The sequence below is a fragment of the Humulus lupulus genome, chromosome 7 (genome assembly GCF_963169125.1).
Source record: "Humulus lupulus chromosome 7, drHumLupu1.1, whole genome shotgun sequence".
NCBI classification, from domain to species: Eukaryota; Viridiplantae; Streptophyta; class Magnoliopsida; order Rosales; family Cannabaceae; genus Humulus; species Humulus lupulus.
Window position 1 is genome coordinate 145975858 of NC_084799.1, and position 27040 is coordinate 146002897.

Genomic DNA, 27040 nt, shown 5'->3' on the forward strand with positions numbered 1-27040 from the left:
TTATGAAGATCTAATTACTCTTAATGTATGGCACATGTTACCTGGTGAAAACAAGGATAACATGTATATTCACCACAAATATATATGTTTTTTTACATTGTTCATCACTTATTTATTAACTTAGACAATTTTTTTAAGCATTAAATTGGGCAATTTTTAATTTAATTTAGTTATTTTTTATAACAATTCTTATTCTTAATAAAAAGTTAGGGTAGTTCTTTCATTTTAATAGAAAGTTATGGTAGGTTTTTTTTTTTTTTTTTTGGGTTATGAGAAAGTTATGGTAGTTTGTAAAAAATAATAATAAAAAAAAAATCCTCTTAAGTAACTTTCAACGACGGGACACGTTTAATTTTGTAATGACCCGTTCAAAGACGGGCGGGCCTCAGTTAGGGTTATTATAAGTACTAAATCAACACGGGCATAAGGTTGGCTGGCTCCGACCTGAAACAAAAACCCATAAAATATTTAAATAAACCCTTTCTATTCCTATACTCACTCTCTTCACTTCAATTCATTCACTCAATATGACCGCTTGGAAGAGTTTTCTCCTCCGAATCGGCGACAAGTGCCCGGAGTACGGCACTTCCTCAGACTTCAAAGACCATATTGTCTGTACCTTTTTATCTCACCCTCTCAATTTTAGTTCATGTATCGATACATATGTGTATAGTTCTGATCGTCTTCATTCTCGTTCGAAAACCCTAATTTGTTTCACTGTTGTTTACAAGCGTGGACTTAATATATATTTGAATTTGAATTTGAACTTGAACTTGAACTTGAACTTGAACTTGCAGGACACTTGCTCTGGGGTGCTTCGACGTGAGTTGGAGCATTATTCCAATGATGTTTTGGCCGTAAATTCTCTCTCTCGCTTTTTATCACATACACATTTTTTTCAATGGATTATGCATTTTTTTTAATTGTGTATATGTATATATATTGGGTTGAGGAAGGGTTTATAGGCATTTTACTGAATTTGTTTAATGTGGCAGTTTCTTATCCAGTGTGCTGAACAGCTGCCTCACAAGATTCCTTCATATGGAACACTGGTAGGCTTTACAGTTGTTTTATTGAACCAATGCTGTTTTATCTTTTATATATGGTTATATCATGCTATTATTTGTAAATGCACATGGACAGAGCTTAATTTTTCATATGTCTTTAGACGTACTTAGTAGTAGTACAAAGTGAATAATTTTATTTGTGTATAGATGACGGAACCCGTTAAAATATAAAATTTGATACTGTAAGGGTATGTACATTGGACTTTTATGTGCATGTATTTCTAGGAGAAGGAATAATCTCTTTCTTGTACAAGGTTTTTCTTTTTCTTTTTCTTTTTCTAGGAGGGTTATTTGTGTATAGATGACGGAACCCTTTAAAATATAAAATTTGATACTGTAAGGGTATGTACATTGGACTTTTATGTGCATGTATTTCTAGGAGAAGGAATAATCTCTTTCTTGTACAAGGTTTTTCTTTTTCTTTTTCTAGGAGGGTTATTTGTGACAGAAGCATTTCGGATTTGGACTTTTTAACTGTGTATTACATATGCGGGTTCATAGGACATTTGATGTTCATTTTTTAGTTTAATATTGAGAGATCTTTTAAGACTTATTAAGAATTCTTCAATGTTTTATCACTTTTCTACCTTGTATCATATTTGGTATTTTGGTTCTGTTTTATTTTGGGAATTACATGTAATGCGTTAGTAGTTATTAACTTATTATATGTATATTGTGAAGAAGATTATATGATATTGATTTTACTTATTTCATCTTTATTTATTTGTTTTTATAAACAGAATTGAAGCAGTATGATTATGTCACCATTGTTTAATTTCTTCTTATTCTTCTTTTTTTTAAAAGAGACAAAACCTTTGTTGATAGGTATTACAAAAAAGAGGACAAGGTATCCTTGTAAATAAACAAAACATAATCTAGAAACAACAAAATCTGAAAACTAAAAATTGACGCTAGATCATATCATTTTCCAGCCGAGTGGAATTAGGGAATAATGTTATTATCTAATTTAAATGCTATAAATCAAATTTGATTAAACTAAATTTACCACTAGAAATCATCTTAGTTCCTTAAATTATTATAAAAAAATATTCATTAGAAGTTTTTTCTTTTTTCCTTTTCTTGTAGTCATTGATATCATTATCACCAGTTAGTCCTTGAATAGGAGTAGACTTATTCCAGTAAAAGAGAAGTGAAAATGATAGGAAAAGTGTTATGCACACATAACATTCAAGAAACTCATTAAAATTGAAGTACGAACAAGAACAAATCGTGTGAAAATTTTGAATGGGGTGTGTGTTTGTGACTTTTTAATTGTTTAATTTTTCAAAGAGTGGATGAGTCTTGGGCATGTTGATACCTTGAAAATGATACTTGATGAGCTCTAATGGTTTTCTTTCTCTCCTTCTTTAGATTGGCTTGATGAACTTGGATAATGAAGACTTTGGTAGGAAAATAGTTGAGAGTACTCAAGCCAACTTTCAGGTAAGTCTGTTTTTTGCTAGAGCAGGCTGTTAGTATGACTGAAGCAATTTGACAGATTTAATGAAGTATGTCAATTGAAATTGTCCTTTTTGGTTTGATTTGATTTAATGTGTGCTCTTTTATTCTTAATGATTTGTGCTGTGTTTATTAAGGCCAACAATCGTCAATCAAATCACTAATCTTAATTGGCATTGAAATGGCTGACATCCAATCTGATGTACTTGGATTGCCTGTATCATGTCACATAAAAATAAATTTTACCGTAGTCAATGCCTTTATTAGATGTGGGGAGAACTTATTTCATAAGGTGATGACCACCAACTGTGCAACTATAGATTTGCACGTTGCTGCTACTTTTAAATATATAGTCTTTTTGTATGTACTGATAGTTAACAATTTTTTTTAACTATTTGATTATACTTGTGTTCTCTTAATAATAAATTAATCTTTCAGGAGGCGTTATACTCTGGAAATTGCAACAGAATTCGTATCCTAATGAGGTTCTTGACTGTTATGGTATGTACATTGCATTTGTTCATAACTTATTTGATTCTAACAATAATTGGTTAGTGGCAGTTCTCCTATTTGATAATTTAACTTTTAATGTACAAGAAACGCTGCAATTAATCCAAACTTATATGGATGGTTGTGGACTTCAAATTTAATTCATAGTACCATGACCAAGGACAATAACTAGTTATTTCAATAATTCACCTTGAATCTTATGTTAATAACATTTGTACGGCTACTGCAGTTCATATGAGGATTAGTTGGATGAATCATAATAATTCTGATTTGTTCACATACACTATATTTATGAAAATTTGGGAAATTTTTACTTTGCATCTTCTGGTCTTTTATATATTGAAGGGAAACCATTAGTTTTACTTCCAATAAGTTACTTATGTTTGTGTCTCCTGGTCTTTTTTGTTAAGAGATCAAAATTATTTTTTAATCCTTTTGATATGAATAATTATTTTAATCCTATTTACTTATTGTGGTTTTTTGATGTATGTTTAAATATTTTCTATCTTTCTTATCATTATTGTTCTCTCTTCTGTAGATGTGCAGCAAAGTTCTCCAGCCCAGCTCTCTGGTTGTTACTTTCGAAACATTATTATCATCAGCTGCTACAACAGTTGATGAGGAGAAGGGGAATCCATCCTGGCAGGCCCAAGCTGACTTTTATATTGCATGTATCTTATCTTGTCTCCCATGGGGAGGAGCAGAACTAGTTGAGGTATTATGATAATGGTGCTTGACAATTTTTTTTATATGGGTGACAGTTTGCAGTTTATTGGCATTGTTTGCTTTGCTGTATAAAAATCTGCAGAGATTGGTCATCACCCTTAACATTCATATTCTGCACTCATTTTTGTTCTTTCTCTTTATAGTTACATATATATATGTACTCAATGGTTTATCTCTATTTTAAGCCAACAAGATGTTTTGTCTTTCTAGCAACAGATGTACTGTTGCCTTGTGATATCTGTGTCCTTTAATTCTTTAGCATTGTCATTTGTTCTATTTCAGTCTTCTCCTGCCCCTTTAATATTAAAAACAAAAGAAAACTAAAATTCTTGTTGCTGGTAAAGTTTGTTTGTAACATAACGTGTCTTTCTTATCTTGTTGTTTTTTCTTTTTACTGCTTCATTTTTTGGGTACATCTGATAGTATCTATTTTCTTCTTTTCCTTTTACTGGTTGATGAGATGTAATATTAATTTGCAGCAAGTTCCTGAGGAAATTGAAAGAGTTATGGTTGGGATAGAAGCTTATTTGAGTATTAGAAGACATAATTTTGAAGCTGGTTTATCTTTTTTTGAAGATGATGATGAAAGTGAAAAAGCAAATAATGATAAGGTACATAAAAAAAGTTATTAACTATATGCCCATATGAAAATTGCTTTTATTATTAACATTTTGTGTACATAGTTTTCTTATCTCCGGCATTGTGCTGTTCTCTTTATTGAGGTGGAACCTTGATAACCTTTTTTACAGACTAGGATTCCTCTGTCCTGCTATCTGTCTAACTATTTTAGGTTTGCCAACACATTACTTAATCAATGTATCTAACTATCATTAATGTCATTTACTACTGGAGTAACTAAAAAAGGAATAGGTACAAATGTTATTCTCCTTTCTCTCTTTTGCCATTTTGTTTTGGTTCTCCACTCTGCCAATCTAGACTTTTGGCTTTTCTTTCGTATTTTTTTCCTAAATACACGCCAAGAGTCTTTATGATTTTTTTTTATTTTTTTATAAAATACATATATTTATAGTTTTTCCGTGATAAGGAAAATTCAGTTTGAAGCTTCAGTTATGACAAAACACTAATTATTATTACCTTTCATGCTTTTCAAACATTAGAATTTCTAAGTCAGCAAGTTTTTTCTGTGGAAAAAAAACTAGATCCAATGCTTGTACCCCTTTTTCTGGGGAAACCAGGTATTAAATGGGCAATGATCCAGGTATTTAGCCCTTTACAGGAGTGAAACTTAGATAGTTTCCAGCTCAAGCATATACCTCTCAAATCGGAATTGGGTTAATCTAAATGGACTTTTACCTTTTACTAGGTCATAAATGCATCAATTTAGGCAACTTAATATTCTGGCCATTAAAGCATCAATCCATCAAATTGATACCCTAGGTTTGGAGGAGAAAAACAATATAGATGATATTGAGATAGAGTAGTAGTCTGGTGAGTTTTTCTTAACTTTTCATTTTATTAAAACTAAAGATTTGTTGTTTATTAACGGATAGCTCAAATGTTAATATCAACGAAAGAAGTGAATCATTGTAAAGAAAGAAGTGAATTAATGTGCTGGTAAACTTTCATTGTTTGGATAAAGAGCAAGACTGAGGATCCTTGCTTTTTTACACTTCATTTTATAATATTTGATGAATTTTTTTGCTACTTTTTTTTTTCTCTTTCGATACAGTAGGCGGTTTAGAGTTATGGCATGGGTCACCTTGTATGACATTCAAGTTAGACAAAATAACTTTGTAATGTTAATTACGATTTATTGATTACCATTTTTTAGAAACAATTAATTTATTGTTATTTTTCTTTCAGGATTTTTTGGAGGATCTATGGGACCGAATACAAGCTCTATCTAGTAATGGATGGAAACTTGATAGTGGTAAATGCCTAATTCTTGGTTTCTTTACATACTTCTTTGTTAGGCTTGGGATGGAATGGAAACTTGGTTGCATTTGTCTTGTGCCCTATATTTTGACTATGCACTGGATCTTGACACAATGTTTTGCTTCTTAATTTTTCATGAGACTAAATTTTATCCAACTAAAACACAATAACCTGAAGTGGATCTTCTATCCATTTTGGAACCTGCCCAATCTGCATCTGAAAAACATTCAATATGAGTGTGCCTATAATGTGCATATAAGATATCATGTTCAGGTGCTCCTTTCAAATAACACAAAATATCGCCCAATGATGAAATGATGAATTGTTAGTGATGACATTAACCGACTAATAACACTAACAAAATATGCAATATTTGGAAGTCATTGTTAGTTAATTTAGTTGTCCAACCAACCTTCTATATGGAGCACTACTAGGCTTTGCCCCTTATTTTCCTATATGAGTTAAATAATCAAGAACATATTTTTTCTAAAATGCCAGTATACACTTTTTACTCCTTGTGACTTCAACACTCAATAAATACTTTAGCCTTCCTAAGTCCCTAGTGCAAAATTGAGTATGAAGGAAAGACTTAAGACATGAGATTCTTGTAGTATCACTTCCAATAATGACAATGTCATCCATATACACAACTAAAAGAATGATATTAGATTATTTGTAGAACACAAAATGATCAAGACTTGCTTTTGATCATAACAAACTTTTCAACAACTTGACTAAATTTTCCAAACCAAGCACAACGACTGTCTCAAACCATATAAAGATTTTCGAAGAAGACAAACTTGCCTAAGACTTCCCCTAAAAGGGTATATAGGTCATTATAGGCAGGGGTAGTTTGGACATGTATTATTGTATTGAGTTGGGTAGTTTGGTAATTTTCTGGTTAGTTAGAAAATGGAATTTATGAGTGTTGTGAGAGAGGTGTGGGGTATGCATGAATTTAGTATCGAGTCCCAGCATCATGGAGAGCCCAAGTCTCTCGAACACCTAAGGAATTTGTCAGTGTTTTGCCATTTTCAATAGTAATTCTCAGTCTTTGCTACTGCTATATTTTCTTTATATGCTGGTTTGTGTACTAGTGGGGTACATCACAAAACCAGAAGGTTGCTCCATATACAACTCTTTCTAAAGCTCATCATGAAGAAAAACATTCTTGATATCGAGTTGATGTAAAGGCTAATGATGAATAATTGCAATGGAAATAAATAACTGAACAAATATTAGTTTTGTTATGGACTGTAATTAGGTGTATATAGCTGGCTAATTAGCTTAATTCTAAGGATCTAATTTCTAATATGGTTTCCTAGCTTTGTATATATATAATATATGTGCATCATTTTTCAATATAATATAGTAGTTTATAATTTTTTTCACCTCAAATAACATGTTATACAAAGAAGGATAGCACGTGGCTAGGTCTTCATGATCTTAAAAATTCCATGTGCCCAAAGTTGAAATTCCAGGTTGTTTTTTCTGAAAGTAGTTTGGGCTGGGCCTTGAATTTGGAGAATAGGGCTTGTTCTTTGAAAGTGGTCTTATCCTCCATTAGGGCTCTCTTCAATCCAACTTTCAAGGAAATAGAAGTGGGCTTTTGGGGGTTGAAGTTTGATCAAGATACTACAGATCCGATTCAGCCTCTTCGATGGACTGGCTGCCCCAAGGACCGTGAGGCCTTTTGCAAAGGTAGCGTCCTTCTCTGGACTGACCCAAAAGATATTCTTCCTAGAAGACGAGTCGTTTCTCTCCATAATTTGGGAAAGGAGTCGAAACTAGAGTATACGACTAATAGTCTGAAAGTGTGTCACCGCAAGCCTAAAGCTTCAGGTCCAGAGAGCACTTTTTTTTTAGAAGAGCAGGAAGAGAGATTGACGTTTACAGGGAAAGAAATGGAAGAGGATGATTTCATCTTTCCTTTGGTAGAAGGTCAATCGGAAACGTGCAACTTTGAAGAGGAGGATATAGACATGGATTCTGAAGCAGATAGGGAGGAAATTGAAGACATCATGGTCCATGCTAGAAGGTTGTGGAGTGAAGGAGATGAGGCGGAAGGAATTGAGGTTTACCATGAACCCGGACTTGGGAAAGAGGATGTAGGTACAGAGGAGAATATTTTGGAAGAGGTGGACAGGCCAGATGATTCTTCTAGGATATTTTCGGTCATGGAATCAATGGGAATTTCATTACTGATTAGTAATCAAGGGGAGGAACAGGCTGGAAGCTCTTCTTCTCTGTCTGAAAAGAGTCTCTGTGAACTAAGGAAACTAAAGTTTAATGTTAATTACGAGAAAAAGAGAGAGATTGGGTTTCGTAAATACTCGTGAAGATTTTATCCTGGAATGTGAGGGGTAGTGGTAATAAAGAGAAGCGGAAGGCGATTAAAGAATCTATTTGCAAGGTCAATCCTGACTTAGTTGTCCTTTAAGAGGTGAAAAAGGTTAAAGTAGGTAGGAGTTTTGTAGGGAGTATTTGGAGGTCCAGATTTAAAGCTTGGATTTTTCAGCAGGCTTCAGGAAGATCAGGAGGAACCTTAGTGGTTTGGGATACTCGAAGTGTCACGGTTACGGATTCTTTGGTGGGGGAGTTCTCGGTTTCCGTTCGCATTGAAGCCGAAGGTAAGGATTCTTGGTGGTTTTCTGGCATTTATGGTCCCGTGGCTTATGGTAAACGGGATAGCTTTTGGGATGAGTTAGCTGGTTTGAGTGTCATTTGTGGTAGTCATTGGTGTGTGGGGGGAGATTTTAATGTGGTCAGGAGAGGAGATGAGAAACTTAACAATGTGTCTAATACTAGAAGCATGAAGAAATTTGATGCGTTGATCAGAGAGATGAGTCTGGTGGATCCTAAACTCCATAATGGTCGATTTACGTGGTCTAATTTCAGACAAAGGCCTATTTGCTGTAGGCTCGATAGATTTTCATTTTCGCCCTTATGGATAGATTTTTATCCTTTCGTTCGCCAGGAGGTGGTGGTTCGTATTGTTTCCGATCATTGTCCCATTGTGTTAGATTCTAACCCCCCTCGTGGGGCCTTAGTCCGTTCAGATTTGATAACTCTTGGCTTGAGCATAAAGATTGCCCCGTCCTTTGTCAGAAGTGGTGGAATTCATCGAACACTAAGTTGACGGGGTGGCTGGGGTATGGTTTCATGGAAAAATTGTCTTTGGTTAATGACAAAGTCAAGGGTGGAGTCTGGAGGTTTTTGGGTCGAGAACTTTGCTTAAACAATCCTTGGAAAGATAGATGTACGAGTTGGACAGAATAGAGGAGGGGGGCCAGTGGAATGATCAACTTCTTTTGGAGAGAGGGAAGATTAAGAAAGAGTGGTAGCAGATTGTCTTCGAAGAGGAAAGAGGAGTTTGGTTTAAGTAGAAATGTCAATGGGCTAAACAAGGGGATTCTAATTTCAAGCTTTTTCATAGTATTCTCAGTGCTCGAAAAGTTAGGAATTTTATATCTAGAATTGAGCAAGAGGACGGAACAATCCTTGATAAAGATGTCGATATTGAAAAGGCTATTGTTGGTTTTTTCTCTTTGTTGTATTCTTCAGTTCATAGGAAGTGGATTGGTGTGGAAGGTATATCTTGGGAGCCTATTCCTTCATTTTTGGCTTCTCTCATTGAGAGGCCTTTTGCTGAAGAGGAAATTTGTCGTTTTGTGTTTGATTGTGATGGGTCTAAGGCTCCGGGTCCGGATGGTTTTTCCATGGCCTTTTACCAGGAGAATTGGGATACGGTTAAGAATGATCTTCAAGCAGTGTTCGATGGTTTCTTTAACGATGGAGTTATTCACGGGAAGACCAATGAGACCTACATTTGCCTTATTCTGAAGCAGTTGGATAGTTGTCGGGTGCGGGATTTCAGGCCTATCAGTTTGGTCACAAGTCTGTACAAAATTATTTCGAAGGTGCTGTCTGGTCGTCTTCTAGGAGTTCTCTCTGATACGATAGCAGAGACACAAGAAGCTTTTATGGAGGGTAGACAGATTTTGGATACAGTGTTGGTGGCTAATGAGGTAGTGAAGGAGTATCGGAGTAAGGTAAAAAGGGATGGGTGTTTAAAATTGATTTTGCTAAAGTTTACGATTGTGTAGATTGGGACTTTTTGGACTTTGTTCTGGATAAGAAAGGTTTTGGTGAAGTTTGGAGGAAGTGGATGTTGGGATGTTTGTCTTCTACATCATTCTCTGTGTTTTTAAATGGGAGACCAAGGGGGAAATTTAAGGGTTCTAGAGGTCTTCACCAAGGGGATTCCTAAAGTTTACGATTGTGTAGATTGGGACTTTTTGGACTTTGTTCTGGATAAGAAAGGTTTTGGTGAAGTTTGGAGGAAGTGGATGTTGGGATGTTTGTCTTCTACATCATTCTCTGTGTTTTTAAATGGGAGACCAAGGGGGAAATTTAAGGGTTCTAGAGGTCTTCGCCAAGGGGATTCCCTGTCACCTTTCTTGTTTACCTTGCTTGTAGATTGTTAGAATATATTAGCTGTATATTAGTTGTAGAAATTAGAGTTAATTGTATTTAGTTAGTTTCCTATTTAGTCTCTAATTTTGTATATAAATACATACTATTTTATTGAATAAAAAATCACAATTCATTCACCATATTTTACATGGTATCAGAGCTGATTTTGGGATTGGGAATTCGAAATTCGAAATTAGGGTTCATTACAAATTGGGGTTTTCAATTAGGGTTCATCACAAATTTGGGTTTTTCAATTAGGGTTATTTTTTTCTTTTCGAAAACCATCTTTAGAGGGATCATTTGTTCTCACCGCCCACTCAGAAAGATTGCCCAGTCGTCGATCTGCCAAACCCCAAAGTCCGGTCGCCGGATTCCTCGCGCGTGGCTCACGCGCTGCTTGTTCCTTCTGCCACCTACCCCACGCGCCGGCGCGTGGAGGCGCGTGTGACGGGGATTTCGACGGCGAATCATCTCTGGTTCGTTTCTCGACTCCTCTTGAGCCTACTCGCATCTGTCTCAGGTTGTAGTTTGGTATTTCTCACTTCTTTGTACCTGGGTGTTCTTTACTTGTTCTTCGTTGTTCGATTCTGTTTTGTCTCTTTCGATATTTGTTTTTGAGGTTATGGCAGAGATGAAATCAGATCGAAAACCACTAGTTATTTCTGATGTGGTTCCCCGTGATGTCTAAAATCACGGACCATAAATTGATTGGTTCGAATTATTTGGAATGGAGTAAGACGATTCGACTTTATCTAAGGAGTATTTTCAAAGATGATCACTTGACTGATGATCCTCCCAAAGAAAAAGACGATTAAAGAAAAGTGTGGCTACGTGAGGATGCTCGCTTGTTTCTTCAAATTTGAAATTCTATTGATAATGAGGTAATCAATTTAATTAATCATTGTGAATTGGTTAAAGAACTAATGGATTACTTGGAGTTTTTGTATTCTGGAAAAAACAATCTATCGCGTATGTATGATGTTTGCAAAGCCTTTTATCGCGCGGAGAAACAAGATCAGTCTCTTATGAACTACTTTATGACATTTAAGAGGACATACGAAGAGCTTAATGTGTTGCCGTTTAGTCCCGATGTGAAGGTTCAACAGCGCCAGCGAGAGCAGATGGCTATCATGAGCTTTCTAGCAGGACTCGCATCTGACTTTGACTTTGCAAAGTCACAAGTTCTTTCTGGGTCTGATGTCTCCTCTTTACAAGATGTCTTTAGCCGTGTTCTTCGTACAGAAACTACCCCAACTGTTTCTCTTAATAGTGCTTTGGTTGGTCATAATAATCATGCACCATGGAGAAACTCTACTCCAAATGGTTCCAAAGGAGACAATTCACAAAGGCCTGACAATCGAACACCGGAATCCGGGAGCATTGTGTGCAACTATTGTAAGAAACCAGGCCATACCAAGTTCGAGTGTAAGAAGCTACAGTTTAAAAATCAGCAAAGATACTATGCTAATGTTACAAGCACTAGTGATGCATCTGACAAATCGGTCGTTATTTCTGTGGATGAATTTGCCAAGTTCTTAAGGTACCAGGAATCACTCAAGTCTTCATCTCTTTCTGTTTCTGTCACTGCAATTGCTGATTCAGGTAAATCTAATGCATGCCTTCTTTCCACATCCTCAAAATGGGTCATTGATTCTGGTGCCATAGATCACATGACAGGTAATTCCAGTCTCTTTTCCACTATTCAGTCTTATAGTCCCACTTCTTCTGATGGATCACCATCTTCTATTCTTGGATGTGGCACTATTACTCCTACACCTTTGCTTACTTTGTCATCAGTCTTACATTTACCTAATTTATCCTTTAATTTGCTTTCTGTTAGTCAACTCACTCGTAATTTGAATTGTTGCATCTCGTTCTTTTCCGATCATTGTTTATTTCAAGATCTTATGACGAAGAAAATTATTGGTAAATGACATGAATCTGGCGACCTGTATGTTCTTGATCCACTGTCCTCAACTCCTACTGCTTGTCCGAGTGTCGCTTCCGCTTTTGAGGCTCATTGTCGTTTGGGCCATCCATCCTGTCTTTTGCTCAAGAAGCTTTGTCCCCAATATAGTAAGGTGTCTTCATTAGATTGTGAGTCATGTCAGTTTGCCAAACATCATTGTGTTAGTTTGAGTCCTCGAGTCAATAAACGTGCTAGTGTTCCTTTTGAGTTAGTTCATTATGATGTTTGGGGTCTTTCTCCTATTTTGTGTAAATCTGGATTCAGGTATTTTGTAACTTTTGTGGATGATTATTCTCGTGTAACTTGGTTATATTTAATGAAAAATCGTTTTGAGTTTTCTATATTTTGTGCTGAGATTCAAAATCAATTTAATGTGTCTGTTTGTACTTTGCGAAGTGATAATGCCAAGGAATACATATCTGCTCAATTTCAATCTTATATGATCTCTAATGGCATGCTTTATAAAACTTCTTGCGTTGATATTGCACCCCAAAATGGTGTAGCAGAACGTAAAAACAGACATCTTCTTGAAACTGCACGTGCCCTCTTGTTTCCAATGAAAGTTCGTAAACCTTTTTGGGCCGATGTAGTTTCCACAGCATGCTTTCTTATTAATCGCATGCCATCCTCAGTACTTAATGGTGAGATCCCATTTAAAATTCTTTTTCCTGGTAAGTCATTGTTTCCAGTTGCTCCTCGGGTATTTGGCAGTATTTGTTTTGCTCGAGATGTCCGTCCACATGTCACTAAATTAGATGCTAAGTCATTAAAGTGTGTATTTCTTGGTTACTCTCGTCTTCAGAAAGGGTATAAGTGTTATTGTCCTGATCTTAACAAATATCTCGTGTCTATTGATGTTATTTTTGTGGAAAATACACCTTATTTTTCATCTTCACCTACTCCTACTCGTCTATATTCTGTTACATCCTCTGCGCCTGATACATGTTCTGACGAGTCTCTTGTTCCTTCACCTGCCTCTGTCATAGCTCTCGCAATGCCTACACCTCCACCACCTCCTAAGCCTCCTATTATAGTGTACTCCAGGCGTCCACCTCCTCCACCTCCCGTTTCATGTCCTGCACCTGCATCTTCATCATCAGATTCGGAACTCAACGATGATCTTCCCATTGCACTACGTAAAGGTAAACGCCAGTGTACATATCCTATTTCTTCTTTTGTTTCTTATAATCATCTGTCCTCTTCTTCTTGCTCTTTTCTTGCTTCTTTTGATTCCATCACTATTCCTAAAACTGTTCGTGAAGCCATGTCTCATCCTAGTTGGCTTGCTGCAATAATAGAAGAGATGAATGCTTTAGTTGCGAATGGTACTTGGGACTTGGTTAATTTACCTTCAGGAAAACGGGCCATAGGGTGAAAATGAGTGTTTACGGTTAAAGTCAATCCAGATGGAACAATTGCTCGCTTAAAGGCCCGTCTTGTTGCCAAGGGTTATGCTCAAACTTATGGAGTGGACTATTGTGATACTTTTTCTCCTGTTGCTAAACTCACATCTGTTCGACTGTTCATTTGGAGCAACCTCCTGGGTTTGTTGCTCAGGAGGAGTTAGGGCGAGTTTGTCGTCTTCGCAAATCTTTATATGGGTTGAAACAAAGTCTTCGTGCTTGGTTTGGTAAATTTAGTCAGGCTGTTGAGAAATTTGGTTTGTTGAAAAGTAAGTCAGATCATTCTGTGTTCTATAAAAGATCAACTGCTGGTATCATTTTGTTAGTTGTGTATGTGGATGACATCGTTATCACTAGAAATGATACTGGAGGCATCTCATCCCTTAAATCTTTCATTCATACCTAGTTTCACACGAAGAATTTTGGGGTCCTCAAGTATTTCTTGGGAGTTGAAGTTACTCGGAGTAAACAAGGAATTTTTCTGTCTCAAAGGAAGTATGTACTTGATTTGTTAACTGAGACAGGAAAATTGGGAGCAAAACCTTGTAGTACTCCAATGAATCCAGCTGTGCATCTTACACGTGATGGGGAACCATTTGAAGATCCTGAGAAATATCGCAGATTGGTTGGAAAGTTGAATTATCTAACTGTGACTCGTCCAGATATTGCATTCTCAGTTAGTGTTGTTAGTCAGTTTATGTCTTCTCCAACAATTCATCATTGGGCAGCATTAGAATAAATTTTGTGTTACTTGAAAGGAGCACCAGGACGAGGTATTGTTTACAAGGATCATAGACACACCCAGATTGAGTGTTTCTCTGATGCAGATTGGGCAGACTCCAAGGTAGATAGACGATCCACTTCAGGTTATTGTGTCTTTGTTGGGGGCAATCTAATCTCTTGGAAGAGTAAGAAGCAAAATGTTGTGTCCAGATCCAGTGTAGAATCAGAATATAGAGCTATGACACAGTCTGTGTGTGAGATAGTATGGATTTATCAGCTTTTGACTGAATTCGGGTTTTAGACTTTAGTTCCAGCAGAATTGTGGTGTGATAATCAAGCTGCTCTTCATATTGCTTCAAATCCTGTGTTCCACGAGCGAACTAAGCACATTGAGATTGATTGTCATTTTATTCGTGAGAAAATTCAACAAGGCCTGATCTCCACAGGATATGTGAAGACTGGAGAACAATTAGGAGATATTTTTACAAAGGCTTTGAATGGGGTGCGGGTTGATTATCTTTGTAACAAGCTGGGCATGATTAACATTTATGTTCCAGCTTGAGGGGGAGTGTTAGAATATATTAGCTGTATATTAGTTGTAGAAATTAGAGTTAATTGTATTTAGTTAGTTTCCTATTTAGTCTCTAATTTTATATATAAATACATACTATTCTATTGAATAAAAAATCACAATTCATTCACCATATTTTACATAGATGTTTTGGGTAGGATGGTGGATAAGGCTAAGAGTGTATCGGCTTTGAGAGGTTTCAAAGTAGGAAAAGATTATGTGGAGGTCAGTCATTTTCAGTTCGCAGATGATATGATCTTTGTTGATGATAATGAGTTTGTTAGTTCTTTTGGATATTTTGAAAGCTTTTAGTGATGTTTCTGGATTATCTATTAATCTGCAAAAATGTCAGTTGTTGGGATTAACATGGATGAGGAGATAGTGAAGCTTCGTGCCAAGGAGATTGGGTGCGAGGCGGGTCAGTGGCTTATGAAGTATCTGGGGTTACCTTTGGGGGCCTCCCCTCGCTCCAAAGGTTTCTGGGAGCCCGTGGTTTCGAGTTGTGCCAAACGTTTGGATGGGTGGAAGTGTGCTTTCCTATTTAGGGGTGGTAGATTGACTCTTATTCAATTGATCTTATCTTTTATTCTGGTGTACTATTTGTCGCTTTTTCGTATTCCCAAGGGGGTGGTGGAAGTTTTGGAAAAGTTGATGTGAGATTTTCTTTGGGAAGGTGCGGATCACTCTGGTTCCGATCACCTAGTCTCTTGGAAAGAAGTTTGTAAATCTCGAGGTCACGGGGGGCTTGGCATTGGTAACTTGGTTTTGAAAAACAAGGCGCTGCTCATGAAATGGTTGTAGCGGTTTCCGTTGGAAAACAATTCTTTGTGGCATAGAGTGGTGAAGAGTAGGTATGGGGGATGGAGGATTTTGGGATGCTGGTAGAGGGGGGAGGTTGTCTGGTCGTGGTCCCTAGAAAGATATTTCGTCTCTTTATGAAGAGTACTTTCAGTTGGTCAGGTTCAAGGTTGGGAAGGGGGACCGAATTCGGTTTTGGGAGGATGTTTGATTAACGACGTTCCTTTAAAGCTTCAATTTTCAGACTTATTTATGATTTCCATGGCCGGTAACTGTTTGATTAAGGATTTGGTGGTTTCCGGGGGTGAGGAAGGTTTGGAAATCCTGGGGTGGGATTTGCGTTTCAGAAGGAATTTGTTTGATAGGGAGGTTCCCAGTCTCACTCAGTTGCTACAGTTGTTAGAGACGGTGGCTCTGCCGGCAATTTTAGAGGACAGGAGGGCGTGGACCCCTGACGCTAGTGAGATATTCTCTTGCAGGTCAACCTTTTGGAGGTTAAGTTATGCTCACTTGGGTTCGGAAGAGAAGTGGGCAAAGTCTTTGTGGAAAAATGTCTCTCCTTTAAAAGTTAAAGTGTTTGGTTGGCTGGTCTTCAAGAATAGACTAAATGTTCATGACAACTTGCAGAGGAGGAGACCCTATCATTGTTTATCCCCTAGTTGGTGCGTTTGTTGTAAGAATGCAGGGGAATCAACTAGACACTTATTCATGGAGTCATTTTGCTAGGGAGGTGTGGGGGAAGGTCTTAGTTGAGTTTGGTGTCCTCTGGTGTATGCTCTCTAACTGTTCTCAATTGTTTCTGAGTCATTTAGGGGAAGGCAAAAGGGTGTCTCGTTTGTGGCAGACCACCTTGTTAGTCACTTATTGGGCCTTATGGCTTGAAAGGAATAGTAGAATTTTCGAAGGTGTCTTTAACTCAGTTGAGACTATTTGGGATAAGATAAAGTTTTGGGTTGCTACTTGGGTGTATAAAACCAAGTGTTTTGCGGGGTTTCCTTTTCCAATCTTATTAGAGATTGGGGTAATTTTTGGGGGTGGGTGCCTGTTGTGGGGTTTTGGTGGTTTGTTTTTGTTTTATAACCACGGTATTCCTTCGCCATAAGTGAGAGCTCCCAATTTTATTGAGAGGGGATCAATCTCTGACTAAGGCCTCTGAAAAAAAATAACATGTTATGAAAGCCTTAGGGTTTCAGAATTAGGGTTTTGTTTTGGATCTCTTGTATAAACACAAATTAGGGTTTAGTGTCTTTTAGGGTTCCACTTCGGCAACCATATTTGATGTGGCCTTTTGTTCACACCGCTCGCCTGGAAAGGAAGCCCGCCTAGAAAGGAAGCCCAGCCTCATATCAGTCGATCTCCACAGTCCGGTGCCCAAAAGCCCGACCGCTGCTGCTGTCGTCCCCACGCTTGAATGCACGTGCGTTGTTTTCTGATTGCATTTTCTTCTCTGGTTGTTATTTTTTTCTTCACCAGCGGTTTCGAGCTCCGTTTGTTGCTATAGCTTTTGTTTTTGGTGCATCTATCAATGGATGACAATGACTACCTTTAGGCTTATTATCGTATATAATTGGAGATGCCAGTAGCAGCAGAAGGTTCATTCAAATCTGAAGCATGGATAGTAAGGCTCATATGTCTTTCTTCTTGAATTACCAAGGAAAAAACTTTGTTGATTGGGGGTAATGGATCATAAAGACAAGGTAGAAAATATTGGGGTTTTTCTTTATATCGATAGAATTTTTGTAAAAATTCACAGATATCATAGATATTTGTCTAAAAATATAATAAAAATATTAAAATATTCAATAATTTTTCATAATTTAAGAATATATTAATACCAAAACAAACTTCTAGAATATCATAGATATTTGTTTAAAAATATAAAAACTCTTAATAAAACTGTAAGAAATACAAAATAATATGCGCATTTTAATTTTTTGTTTTATCTATGTTTATAGAAAGAAGATTGTTTTTCTGATTGTTGTTTGTTACAGATATTTTAGTGATTCCCTCTTCAGACAACTTTAAATATCATGTGCTTTTATTTTATTTTTTTATATGCAAAAACACAATTGATAATATAGATGATAGACTGATTTTTCTTCAGACATCTAAGAATCATTAATGGCTTTGATGCGAAAACTTTAACAATATTGATTTTACCCCGATATTTTTTGCATATTTGATGGATATTTTGCCAGAAAAAATTTCCCGCCAGAAAAAATTTCCCACCTGAGTTAAGATATATTGGACCCTCCATTTTTTTTTGATATATCTCCAACATATTGATTGACTTTGTTGAGTTTTTTATCCTTGCATAAAGAAGGATTTGAGCCCCAATAGCAGCATAGGATTCATCGAGACCAAGTAAGAATTGCACACATGCTCTTGCCGTTGGTAATAATTAAAGCCTTTAATATCACCACAATCACAAGTACAAATAAGCCGAAATCTTGAAGTTCATCCAAATGTGTTTCAAGTTCAGTATAGCAGGCACTAATGTCTAGAGATCCTTGAGGAAAACCAGTGGAAAGTCTTTTAATTTGAAAGACATTTGGGCCATTGCTTTGGCAAAAATGTTGATGAAGATCTTGCCAAACATCAAAAGCGTCATTGATCTACATAAAACTATCAGCTCTGTCTAGACAAAGCATGAATATTCCTAGATAGTGCCATACTTTTGCATTTAGACCAAGCAGAAAACAAGTTATCATTAGGTGATGGTCAAATGTATGTACTGTCAATAAAACCAAGCTTGTTCTTGGCAGTTAAAGCTACCAAGTTCTGGCCAGGATGATCACTGTTGCTGAGGAAGAAAGGATTGTTTGAGTCCTCAGCTGGTGATTGTGAAGATCCATCCAAAGATACAAATCAATTGATATTATTGGTGTTGTTCTGAGATGCAGTACCACGAGCCATGAAGAAAAAAAACTGACGTGAATAACAGAGGAAAAGAAAAGAAGCTTGAAGCAAGATCCAGCAATGGCAGTAAAAAAACAGAGGAAGAAGACAAAGAGAGGTGCAAATGCACTCTATACCATATTAGAAAAATAACAGTAAAAGATTACAACTTACAAGCGATTGAAATGCTCAGTTTAGCTTTATTGAGACAGCTCAAACAGCAATACCAACTATCAACAGCGTGAAGAGCTAACAACTTACTAACACAACAGTTAGTACCCTGAGCAGAAACAGAAAATATCTACTTCCAACTAAATTGCCAGACAATCAGCTGCCAAACTTAACAATTGTAATAACTACTGGATAGCATATTCCTTTTTTTTTTTGCTGAATAGGACAGCATATTCCTTGATGAAACTTGAAAGTTGAAATGCCTTTCTGATGCAGAATAGGAAGGGCTAAAACCTAATATTAATCCTAAAATATTCTAACTGATAAATAATAATATAAACTCCCAACTATTTCTTACCTAATTCATCATTTTCTCTTGCTATTTTGAGTTAATTGAATTCTAGTTTTCATTATGTCAGTGATGCTTTACATTGATATTTTTTCCTCCTCCTTGATTAGTTTTATTCTTATGGTTTGGTGCTATAGTGCCTAGGCCACACCTCTCATTTGAAGCACAGTTAGTTGCTGGAAAGTCTCATGAGTTGGGGGCCATCAACTGTCCTGATCATCCTGATCCCCCATCATCAACTTCTGGTATAAGTTATGGTAAACAAAAGCATGATGCAGAGTTGAGATATCCTCAAAGGATACGCAGGCTTAATATATTTCCTGCAAGTAAAACTGAGGTAGTAATCTAACTCCTCATCAAGTTATACATGTTAATTGTCCCTCACAAACTTATGTTTCTGTCGATACTCTTTTCTAGAAATCACAATTATTCATTTAAAAATTACTGCACGAGTAATTGATATTTTTTAATCTTCAATATAAATTTCTCATGGTTTTGTTTCTTAACAATTTTCTTTTGTTTTTATTGTTTGAATGAGAATGTTTTCTTCTTGTACTTGAAGATTTTGTAGATGTCGATTGCAATTGTTTTCCATTTTTATGACTAATGAAGAAATAAAAGTTAGTAGCCTTGTTTTTCGGTTCTATCTAGAAATTAATATAGTCATTATTTAATATTTTGCTTTGTTAAGGAATACTAATGTCTTTTAAGAAATGATACTACCGCATTATTTTATATTGAGACAAACAATATACCTTCACAAACTCAACCTTAAAGCTGGCCTCTTTTTGTGAATTACAGGATATACAACCCATAGATCGCTTTGTCATGGAAGAGTATTTGCTGGATGTGCTGTTTTTCTTCAATGGCTGGTTCGAACCTTCATCAATTTTTTTTTGTTCTTTTTTATAATCAAAATTGTTATTGTTTCCTGTCTTATGCGTAATAAGAAAAATTGAATGTTCTTATACAACTTATAACTACTTATGGGTGAATAATGGTAAAATTTTTATATTTTTCTTTATTTTATTAAGAATAAATAACATTTTTGCCCCCTGAACTATGACCACTATATGATTGTGGTCCTTGAATGATTCGCGATGTTGAAATTTCTCCTCGAACTATGTACATTACTGAAATATGAGAATTCTGTTAGATTTTATCCTAGGTGGCTAAAAGATTGATGATGTGATATTTTGTATGTTGATGTGGTTCTGTATGTGTAGAATAATTAGTAATTTTACCATCCAAACTTTGACCACTACCACATTGTGCATTTTTTATTAAAACTAATTTTTTTTTTTTTTTAAAAAACCTAATTTTTTTCTTCTTAAAAATAATAATTATATTCTTAAAAATTAAAAAAAATTATTTTAAAAGATTAATAAAATAAACAACACTAAAAGTTTCAAATTAATTAAATAAATTTTCAAATACTCAAAAATTAAAAATCTAATTAATAACAAATATTTTTTTTTACTTTTTCTTTTCTTTTAATATATAAAATAAATATATCTTAAAATAAAAATTGAAATTAAATTCTAAAACAAAATTTGTTCCCCTTCATTCTCCTCTTAAATTAAATTTTTTTTTTATTTAAGCCCTTCATCATTCGTCCGCCTCTTTAATTAAATATTTTTTCTTTGTTTTAATATTTATTTTAAATTTTCATTATAAAATAGATTTATTTTACATTATAAAAGAAAAGAGAAAATAAAAGTAAAAAATTGTTATTTGTTATTAATTAAAATTTTAATTTATTAAGGATTTAATTATTATTTTTAGAAAAAAAATTAGATTTTTTTAATTAAAGGGGTATTATTTGGTAGCAGTCAAAGTTCGGGGAGCAAATTGCTAATTATTCTACACATGGCAGTGCCACATCAATAGACAAAATGCCACGTCATTAATCCGCTAGCCACTTGGGACGAAATCTAACAGAAGTTCCATAGTTCAGTAACGTGCATAGTTTGGGGCAAATTTTTAACATTGCGAATCATTCAGGTGCACGATCATATAATTGTGTTATAGTTCGGGGGGGGGGCAAAAATATTATTTATTCTTTTATTAAACTCTCGGGAAGACAGCCATAACTAGTGTTTCTTGAATCCTTGGGCATGTTTGGGTAATAAAAATTCTTGACTGTAATTCTTCAAAAGTATGGTAGAGTCACAGAAAGTCACTAGAATCTTACTGACCGCAGACAAATAAGAACAAGGAAGATGATGGAGAAGGAGAGAGAAGGGGAAGGAAAAGTGAGGCGAGGGAAATAGGAAGATTAATTAGTATATTAACTACACAATTGTCCGTGTAAGCTTTAACGATATGTCCATGTGAAACTTTGTAACTAGCTAGCTAGGCAGCATATTTAAGAGGCTTCTGACTGGATTCAAACGAAAAATGTTTTGATATAGTGTAATATATGATATTTCTCATCCAGTTTATTTGTTAAATATTTTGTTTTGCCAAGTACATATTTACATTCTTTATGATCTTCATCAATTTACATTATCCGAAATTTTCATTTCTTATTAATCTTAATATGTTTCCTCCCTTTTGTTTCTTCATTCATGCAAAGCTAGTCGTAAAGAATGTGCTTCATTCATGGCTGGTCTGCCCGTGCCCTTCAGATACGAGTATATTATGGCAGAGACTATTTTTTCTCAGGTATATATTTTATGAAGCCTCAATTCCATGTATAAGCTTTAATGTGATAGGAAACTAAACTTGTATTATTAAGAAAAAACATATACTCACCAAAGAGTGATGGCTCAGACATTAGGTCTATGGTTTGCTTTCACAAGGTTTCGAGCTTTGAGTCCCTACTGGTACTATAATTTTCTACTTTCCAAATATTGTAAGGTTAGACAGAGAGCACTAGTTTCAAACCTGGGTATGTAAAGCGAGTTTGCAGGATTTTTGAGTAATAAAAATAAAATCCACTTGAAGAGAAAGCACAATCACAAATAAGATTACAATCCATAAACAGATTAATGATTATGCACTGTAAATCAATTTAAATAGACAGGGAACTAGCTGTGACAATTTAAATGGTCCCACTATATCTGGAGTTGGGGATCTCTGGTGATGCCTTTTCTTTTTTGGGTGACTAGAGAAACCTCTTGCCATTTTAGTGTTGCCTTTAAAATTGTGTATTGTTCAAATTATATTTTTCATTTTTATTGTTGAAACATAGTAGTTTTTTATTTTTAAAAGATACATTTATGTGACTGAACCACCCCCCCCCTCACACACACCCAACCACTTGAGTTGCTGGAATTTGGTGGTCAACACACTGAGTTCAACAAGGTTGTAGATTTGCTGGAATTCCACCTAACTTATACTGTGAAGTCTACTTTTATCTAGTAAAATTTTATAATGAAAGATCCCAATTGTTCTTTAGAATAACTATATTGCTTGAATTATTTTGGCTGTTGGATTTGTTACTTTTTTTTTTCCTTTCACAAAGATATATTTACATCTTTTTCCAGTTGCTTATGCTACCAGAACCTCCATTCAAGCCAACATACTACACACTGGTTATCATCGACCTTTGCAAGGTAACATCAAAATTTATTGGTAGAGAATATGTGTCAATATCTTCTGTTTACTTATATTCCTCTAGGAGTAATACACAGCTACAATAACAAGTCCAATCCTGTTGTAATTTTAAGGATTCTGATTAAATGGCTATACTTTCAGGCTCTCCCTGGGGCCTTTCCTGCAGTAGTAGCTGGTGCTGTTCGTGCTCTTTTTGAAAAAATAGCTGATTTAGATATGGAATGTCGGACCCGACTAATTCTCTGGTTTTCTCACCATTTGTAAGTACCAGCAGCATATAGTTACTTGCTTATAACTTTAACTGGAGTTTGGACTGAAAAATCTTCTAGACTAAGAGATGACATAAAGTTTACGAGAATAAAGGATAAATGAATATTCAGTGCTGACTTTACATATTTTCAGAAGAAAAGATTTTGTATGAGTTTCAGAGTAAGTATGAGATGTGCTTCAGAACAAAAAAGTCAGTTTTTATTTTTTATAATGCAGTTTTGGAATTTCATATTTTTATCTAGGCAAGTTATCGTACTATATGTACTTCGTTGTTTTGATTTCTTTTTTATTGGAGTAGTTGGCTATATTTGGAAATGTGGGCAGATGCATATCAATGTCAGCTTTGCTTGGGAGAGGACATACTTTTACTTTTCCTTGCATGCAGTAGTTTTTTTTTTTTTTTGATATGTTTTATCTGGATAATATGAGGTGTCAGGTGTCAAAATTTAGACAGGAGTAAAATATTTTAATCTTGTTATCTGCATGATTGATCTTTCTGGTAAAGAAAGGTTGGTTGTTTGGTAAACTGCATCTAGTAATGGATTCCTGACCATGCAGATCAAACTTTCAGTTCATTTGGCACTGGGAAGAGTGGGCTTATGTTTTAGACCTGCCAAAATGGGCCCCTCAACGTGTGTTTGTTCAGGAAATTTTGGAAAGAGAAGTTCGTTTATCATACTGGGACAAAATTAAGCAGGTAAGAATCATGTTGAAGTCAATTGGTTTCCATGCATAAAATAGTCGGTTGGTTTTCCAGAGCAGCATTGTTATTAGTATTAATAACATTGATAGTGAATTTTTAGCCTTCATTTCTGCAAGCAGAATCAGTTTTCTACCATCAGTATCACTAACTGAAATTGCCGTCCTTTTCTGCATACATCCAGCTTCATTTGTTTGTTTCTTTCCTATGTATAGTGGTGCCGTGCATAACTCTATATTGGAATAACTTCCATTTAGTCATAAATTTTTTTAGTTCCAACTTGGGGCCAGATATAAATAAGAATAAACTCCACATTATACTAAGTTTTTTTTTCAAGTCCCATGTTAACAAAATCGCCTCCACATAGTAGTAATTATCTGAAAATTGTAAAATAATATGTCATGCTACCTTAAAAGTTTAAGATAAAATAAATTATTGATCTCAAATTGTTTTAGACATTGATTTATTATTTAGAATTGTTATCAAATCTTTAAATTTGTGAGTAGATAACAACTTGCTAACATAAACGCATCTCCATTAACTCGTAATCTCTTTATACTAATAAAATTAGTTTGGTCCCAATACTATAGAGATTTTACTGTATATTTATACGATGGCAGGAGGTCCATCAAAGCTTTATTTTTCTGATCTCCTTCCAAACTTGTTGCTGACATGTTTTTGCTGATCTCATGTTTCTTCCTTACTATTTGTTTAGAGTGTTGATAATGCCCCTGGTTTAGAAGAGTTGCTTCCTCTCAAGGGGGGGCCAAACTTTGATTTTAGAGTTGACGAAAGTAGTGAAAAATCCGGACTTTCTGCAGACCTAAAAAACTTGGTGAAAGGGAGAGCAACCGCTCGTGAAATGATTTTATGGATAGAAGAAAATATTTTTCCTGTTCATGGATTGGAGGTTACTCTCAAAGTGGTGGTGCAAACTCTACTTGATGTAGGATCTAAAAGTTTTACTCATTTGATTACGGTTCTGGAGAGATATGGGCAAGTTATTGCAAAACTTTGTCCTGATCAAGATAGGCAACTCATGTTAATCACAGAAATAGGTTCTTACTGGAAGAACAATGCGCAAATGACAGCTATATCAATTGATAGAATGATGGGTTACCGGCTTTTATCTAATTTATCCATTGTAAGATGGGTATTCTCTCCAGAAAATATTGATCAATTTCACACTTCAGATCGTCCATGGGAGGTACGGTACTATGCTATGTATTTTTTTTTATTTAAAAAAAAACATACCAATTGTGCAGTGATGTTTCATAAAGATATTTTAGAATGTTATAAATATGGATGTTCATGTAGGTCTTAAGAAATGCAGTTAGCAAGACGTACAACCGTATCTGTGATCTGAGGAAAGAGATATTATCTCTGAAGAAGACTATTGTATCAGCAGAAGAAACAGCAGTGAAGGCGAAAGCAGAATTGGAGACTGCTGAGTCAAAGCTTACACTTGTGGATGGTGAACCTGTTCTTGGAGATAACCCAATGAAGTTAAAGCGTTTAAAATCATATGCTGAGAAGGCTAAAGAGGAGGAAGTGTCAATTCGTGAGTCTTTAGAGGCTAAGGAGGCTCTTCTGGCTCGAGCTCTTGATGAAATTGAGGTACATTTTTTTTGTGTCAATAAGTAAAAAAATGATTCTGAACACTCTTTCCTTTTCTCTCTCTAAGCATGTATGCAAATGCATATGCATGCATACCTGTATCTATATGTGTGCATTTATATGTTATTATGAATATATAGAAGTAATGTTTGTACTAATATTCACCATTACTATATTTCGTATGTAATTAAAATTTCCCTTGGTTGTGAGGCAGAGGTGCTCAGATCTTTGAAAAAAGTCTTTTTATCTAGTGTAAACGTTTTCCATGCTAGCATTTTGCTTTTCTTCTCTTTTCCCCTGTCAGTTTTTCATTTAGATTTTCTTGTTCTTCAGTCAAGTATTGTTGTCTTGTTTCTTCATTTCCTTGTTGTTCCTTTAGTTTTTCCATCTTGACTATTGTTGGCATGTCCAGGCATTGTTCCTCTCTTTGTATCAAAACTTCTCCAGTTTGCTAATGGAGCGTCTGCCAGATGCATCCAGAGTTAGAACATTGCAGGAACTGAAGTCTATGTCTGCAGATTCCATGGCTGTTGACCTTGAAGAATCAGCAACAATGGAGGTGGATGATGAAAATGGAAGGCCTAAAACAAGGTTTTTAACCCATCACATAAGAAAGAAAAGTTGCTCGCTATTTTCTAAGTTGTAACTATGTCACAATTAAAAGTGTGTTAGTTTTGGCAGTCGACTGAATGGTGAGACGAAAAGCAATGCATATAATATAGGCGAAAAAGAGCAATGGTGTTTATCAACTTTGGGTTATCTCAAGGCCTTTTCAAGGCAATATGCTTCTGAGGTAAATTTTTTTGAAGCTCCTGACACTTCTGTGATCCAACTTTCTCAATTAGGTTGCTGTCAAAAATATTCAAGTTGGGGTTTGGGGTTGCATTTTGTGTGGGAGGGGTTCCTGCTTTTTCTGATCTTTGTCAATTTAAGGTTTTTTATTAATAGATATTGTAGTTTCGATTCTTATAAAAATTAAAAAAAAAATAAAGTGACAAGTAAATTGATGCAGGCAGGCTAAGGAGTACCTGAGTACAGAAATTCATGTGGCTGGCTATAGTAAATTTTAAAAGTGGCATACTTATGTACACAGAGTTTTTTATTTTTATTATTGTTATTGTTTCTCCTTTGGTTTGGGTTCTTGCATATTCTAGAGTATAATAGATATGTTTGTATGCATGTAGTTAGGTAGCTAATTATGTACATGTATGCATCACATGTGTGCTAGGTAATCATAGTGATTTTACTCAAAATCAAAGTAAGGTTGGAGGATGTTCCAGATTAATTTTTCAAAGGCCGAATAGTATTTGTGGGATGCAGCAAAATCATATATCCCTTTTTAGTGTACGTTTGCAATTTTGTAAATCTATTACCATTAGGGTGCACTAGGCAATATTAATATATTTTTATGATTAAACTTGCACAGATATGGCTTCACATTGAGAAATTGGAGGCAGAGGTACTAACAGAAAATGTGCATCCCCTTATTCGTAAAGCAATTTATTGCGGATTGCGTAGTCCAATCAGTGCCGTGGTGTAAGTTTTGCTGATTTTGTGATGACCTGAAGTTAATTTCTGGTTCCTGTCAAATGTAAATTAGGTAGTGAAAATTGAGGTTAGCTGCGGGAGTGTATAAATCGACATGGGAACCATATTGTCACCTTAGTGTACAACCTTGTCGATATGTAACCATGTTAATTATGTGAGGATCAGTATCTTATGTAAACTTAACCTCTAGACACATTTATTTTTAGTTCTAGAAAAAAAAAGACATTTATTTTTAGGCAAGAAGTGACAATTTTTTCTTTTAACGAGAGATGTGAAACGTTTGCTATTTTCTACAATGTTAAATTGCTCGCCACTTGGGATATTGCTCT

The 27040-nt window shown here is 35.4% G+C and overlaps 1 protein-coding gene across 7 annotated transcripts; it reads left to right on the forward strand.

Annotated features, from left to right (window-relative positions):
• Positions 1 to 434: 434 nt before the first annotated feature.
• Positions 435 to 27040, forward strand: LOC133788693 (nuclear cap-binding protein subunit 1). 7 transcript variants are annotated; one of them, XR_009873343.1, is made up of 20 exons: positions 435 to 611; positions 798 to 857; positions 996 to 1052; positions 2439 to 2510; positions 2964 to 3026; positions 3574 to 3750; positions 4241 to 4372; positions 5586 to 5652; positions 19153 to 19352; positions 19817 to 19887; positions 21598 to 21682; positions 22507 to 22575; positions 22718 to 22836; positions 23405 to 23543; positions 24262 to 24753; positions 24864 to 25163; positions 25576 to 25754; positions 25836 to 25956; positions 26392 to 26507; positions 26590 to 26728. XR_009873343.1 is itself a non-coding variant. In XM_062226258.1 (19 exons), the coding sequence occupies exons 1-19, from the start codon at positions 528 to 530 to the stop codon at positions 26446 to 26448; spliced, it is 2544 nt and encodes an 847-aa protein (XP_062082242.1). In that variant the 5' UTR covers positions 435 to 527; the 3' UTR covers positions 26449 to 26510. The 7 variants fall into 7 exon arrangements, 5 of the variants coding, with proteins under 5 accessions (XP_062082242.1, XP_062082243.1, XP_062082240.1 ...); XR_009873344.1 differs by having other exon boundaries at positions 436 to 611; positions 25845 to 25956; XM_062226258.1 differs by lacking the exon at positions 26590 to 26728 and having other exon boundaries at positions 26392 to 26510.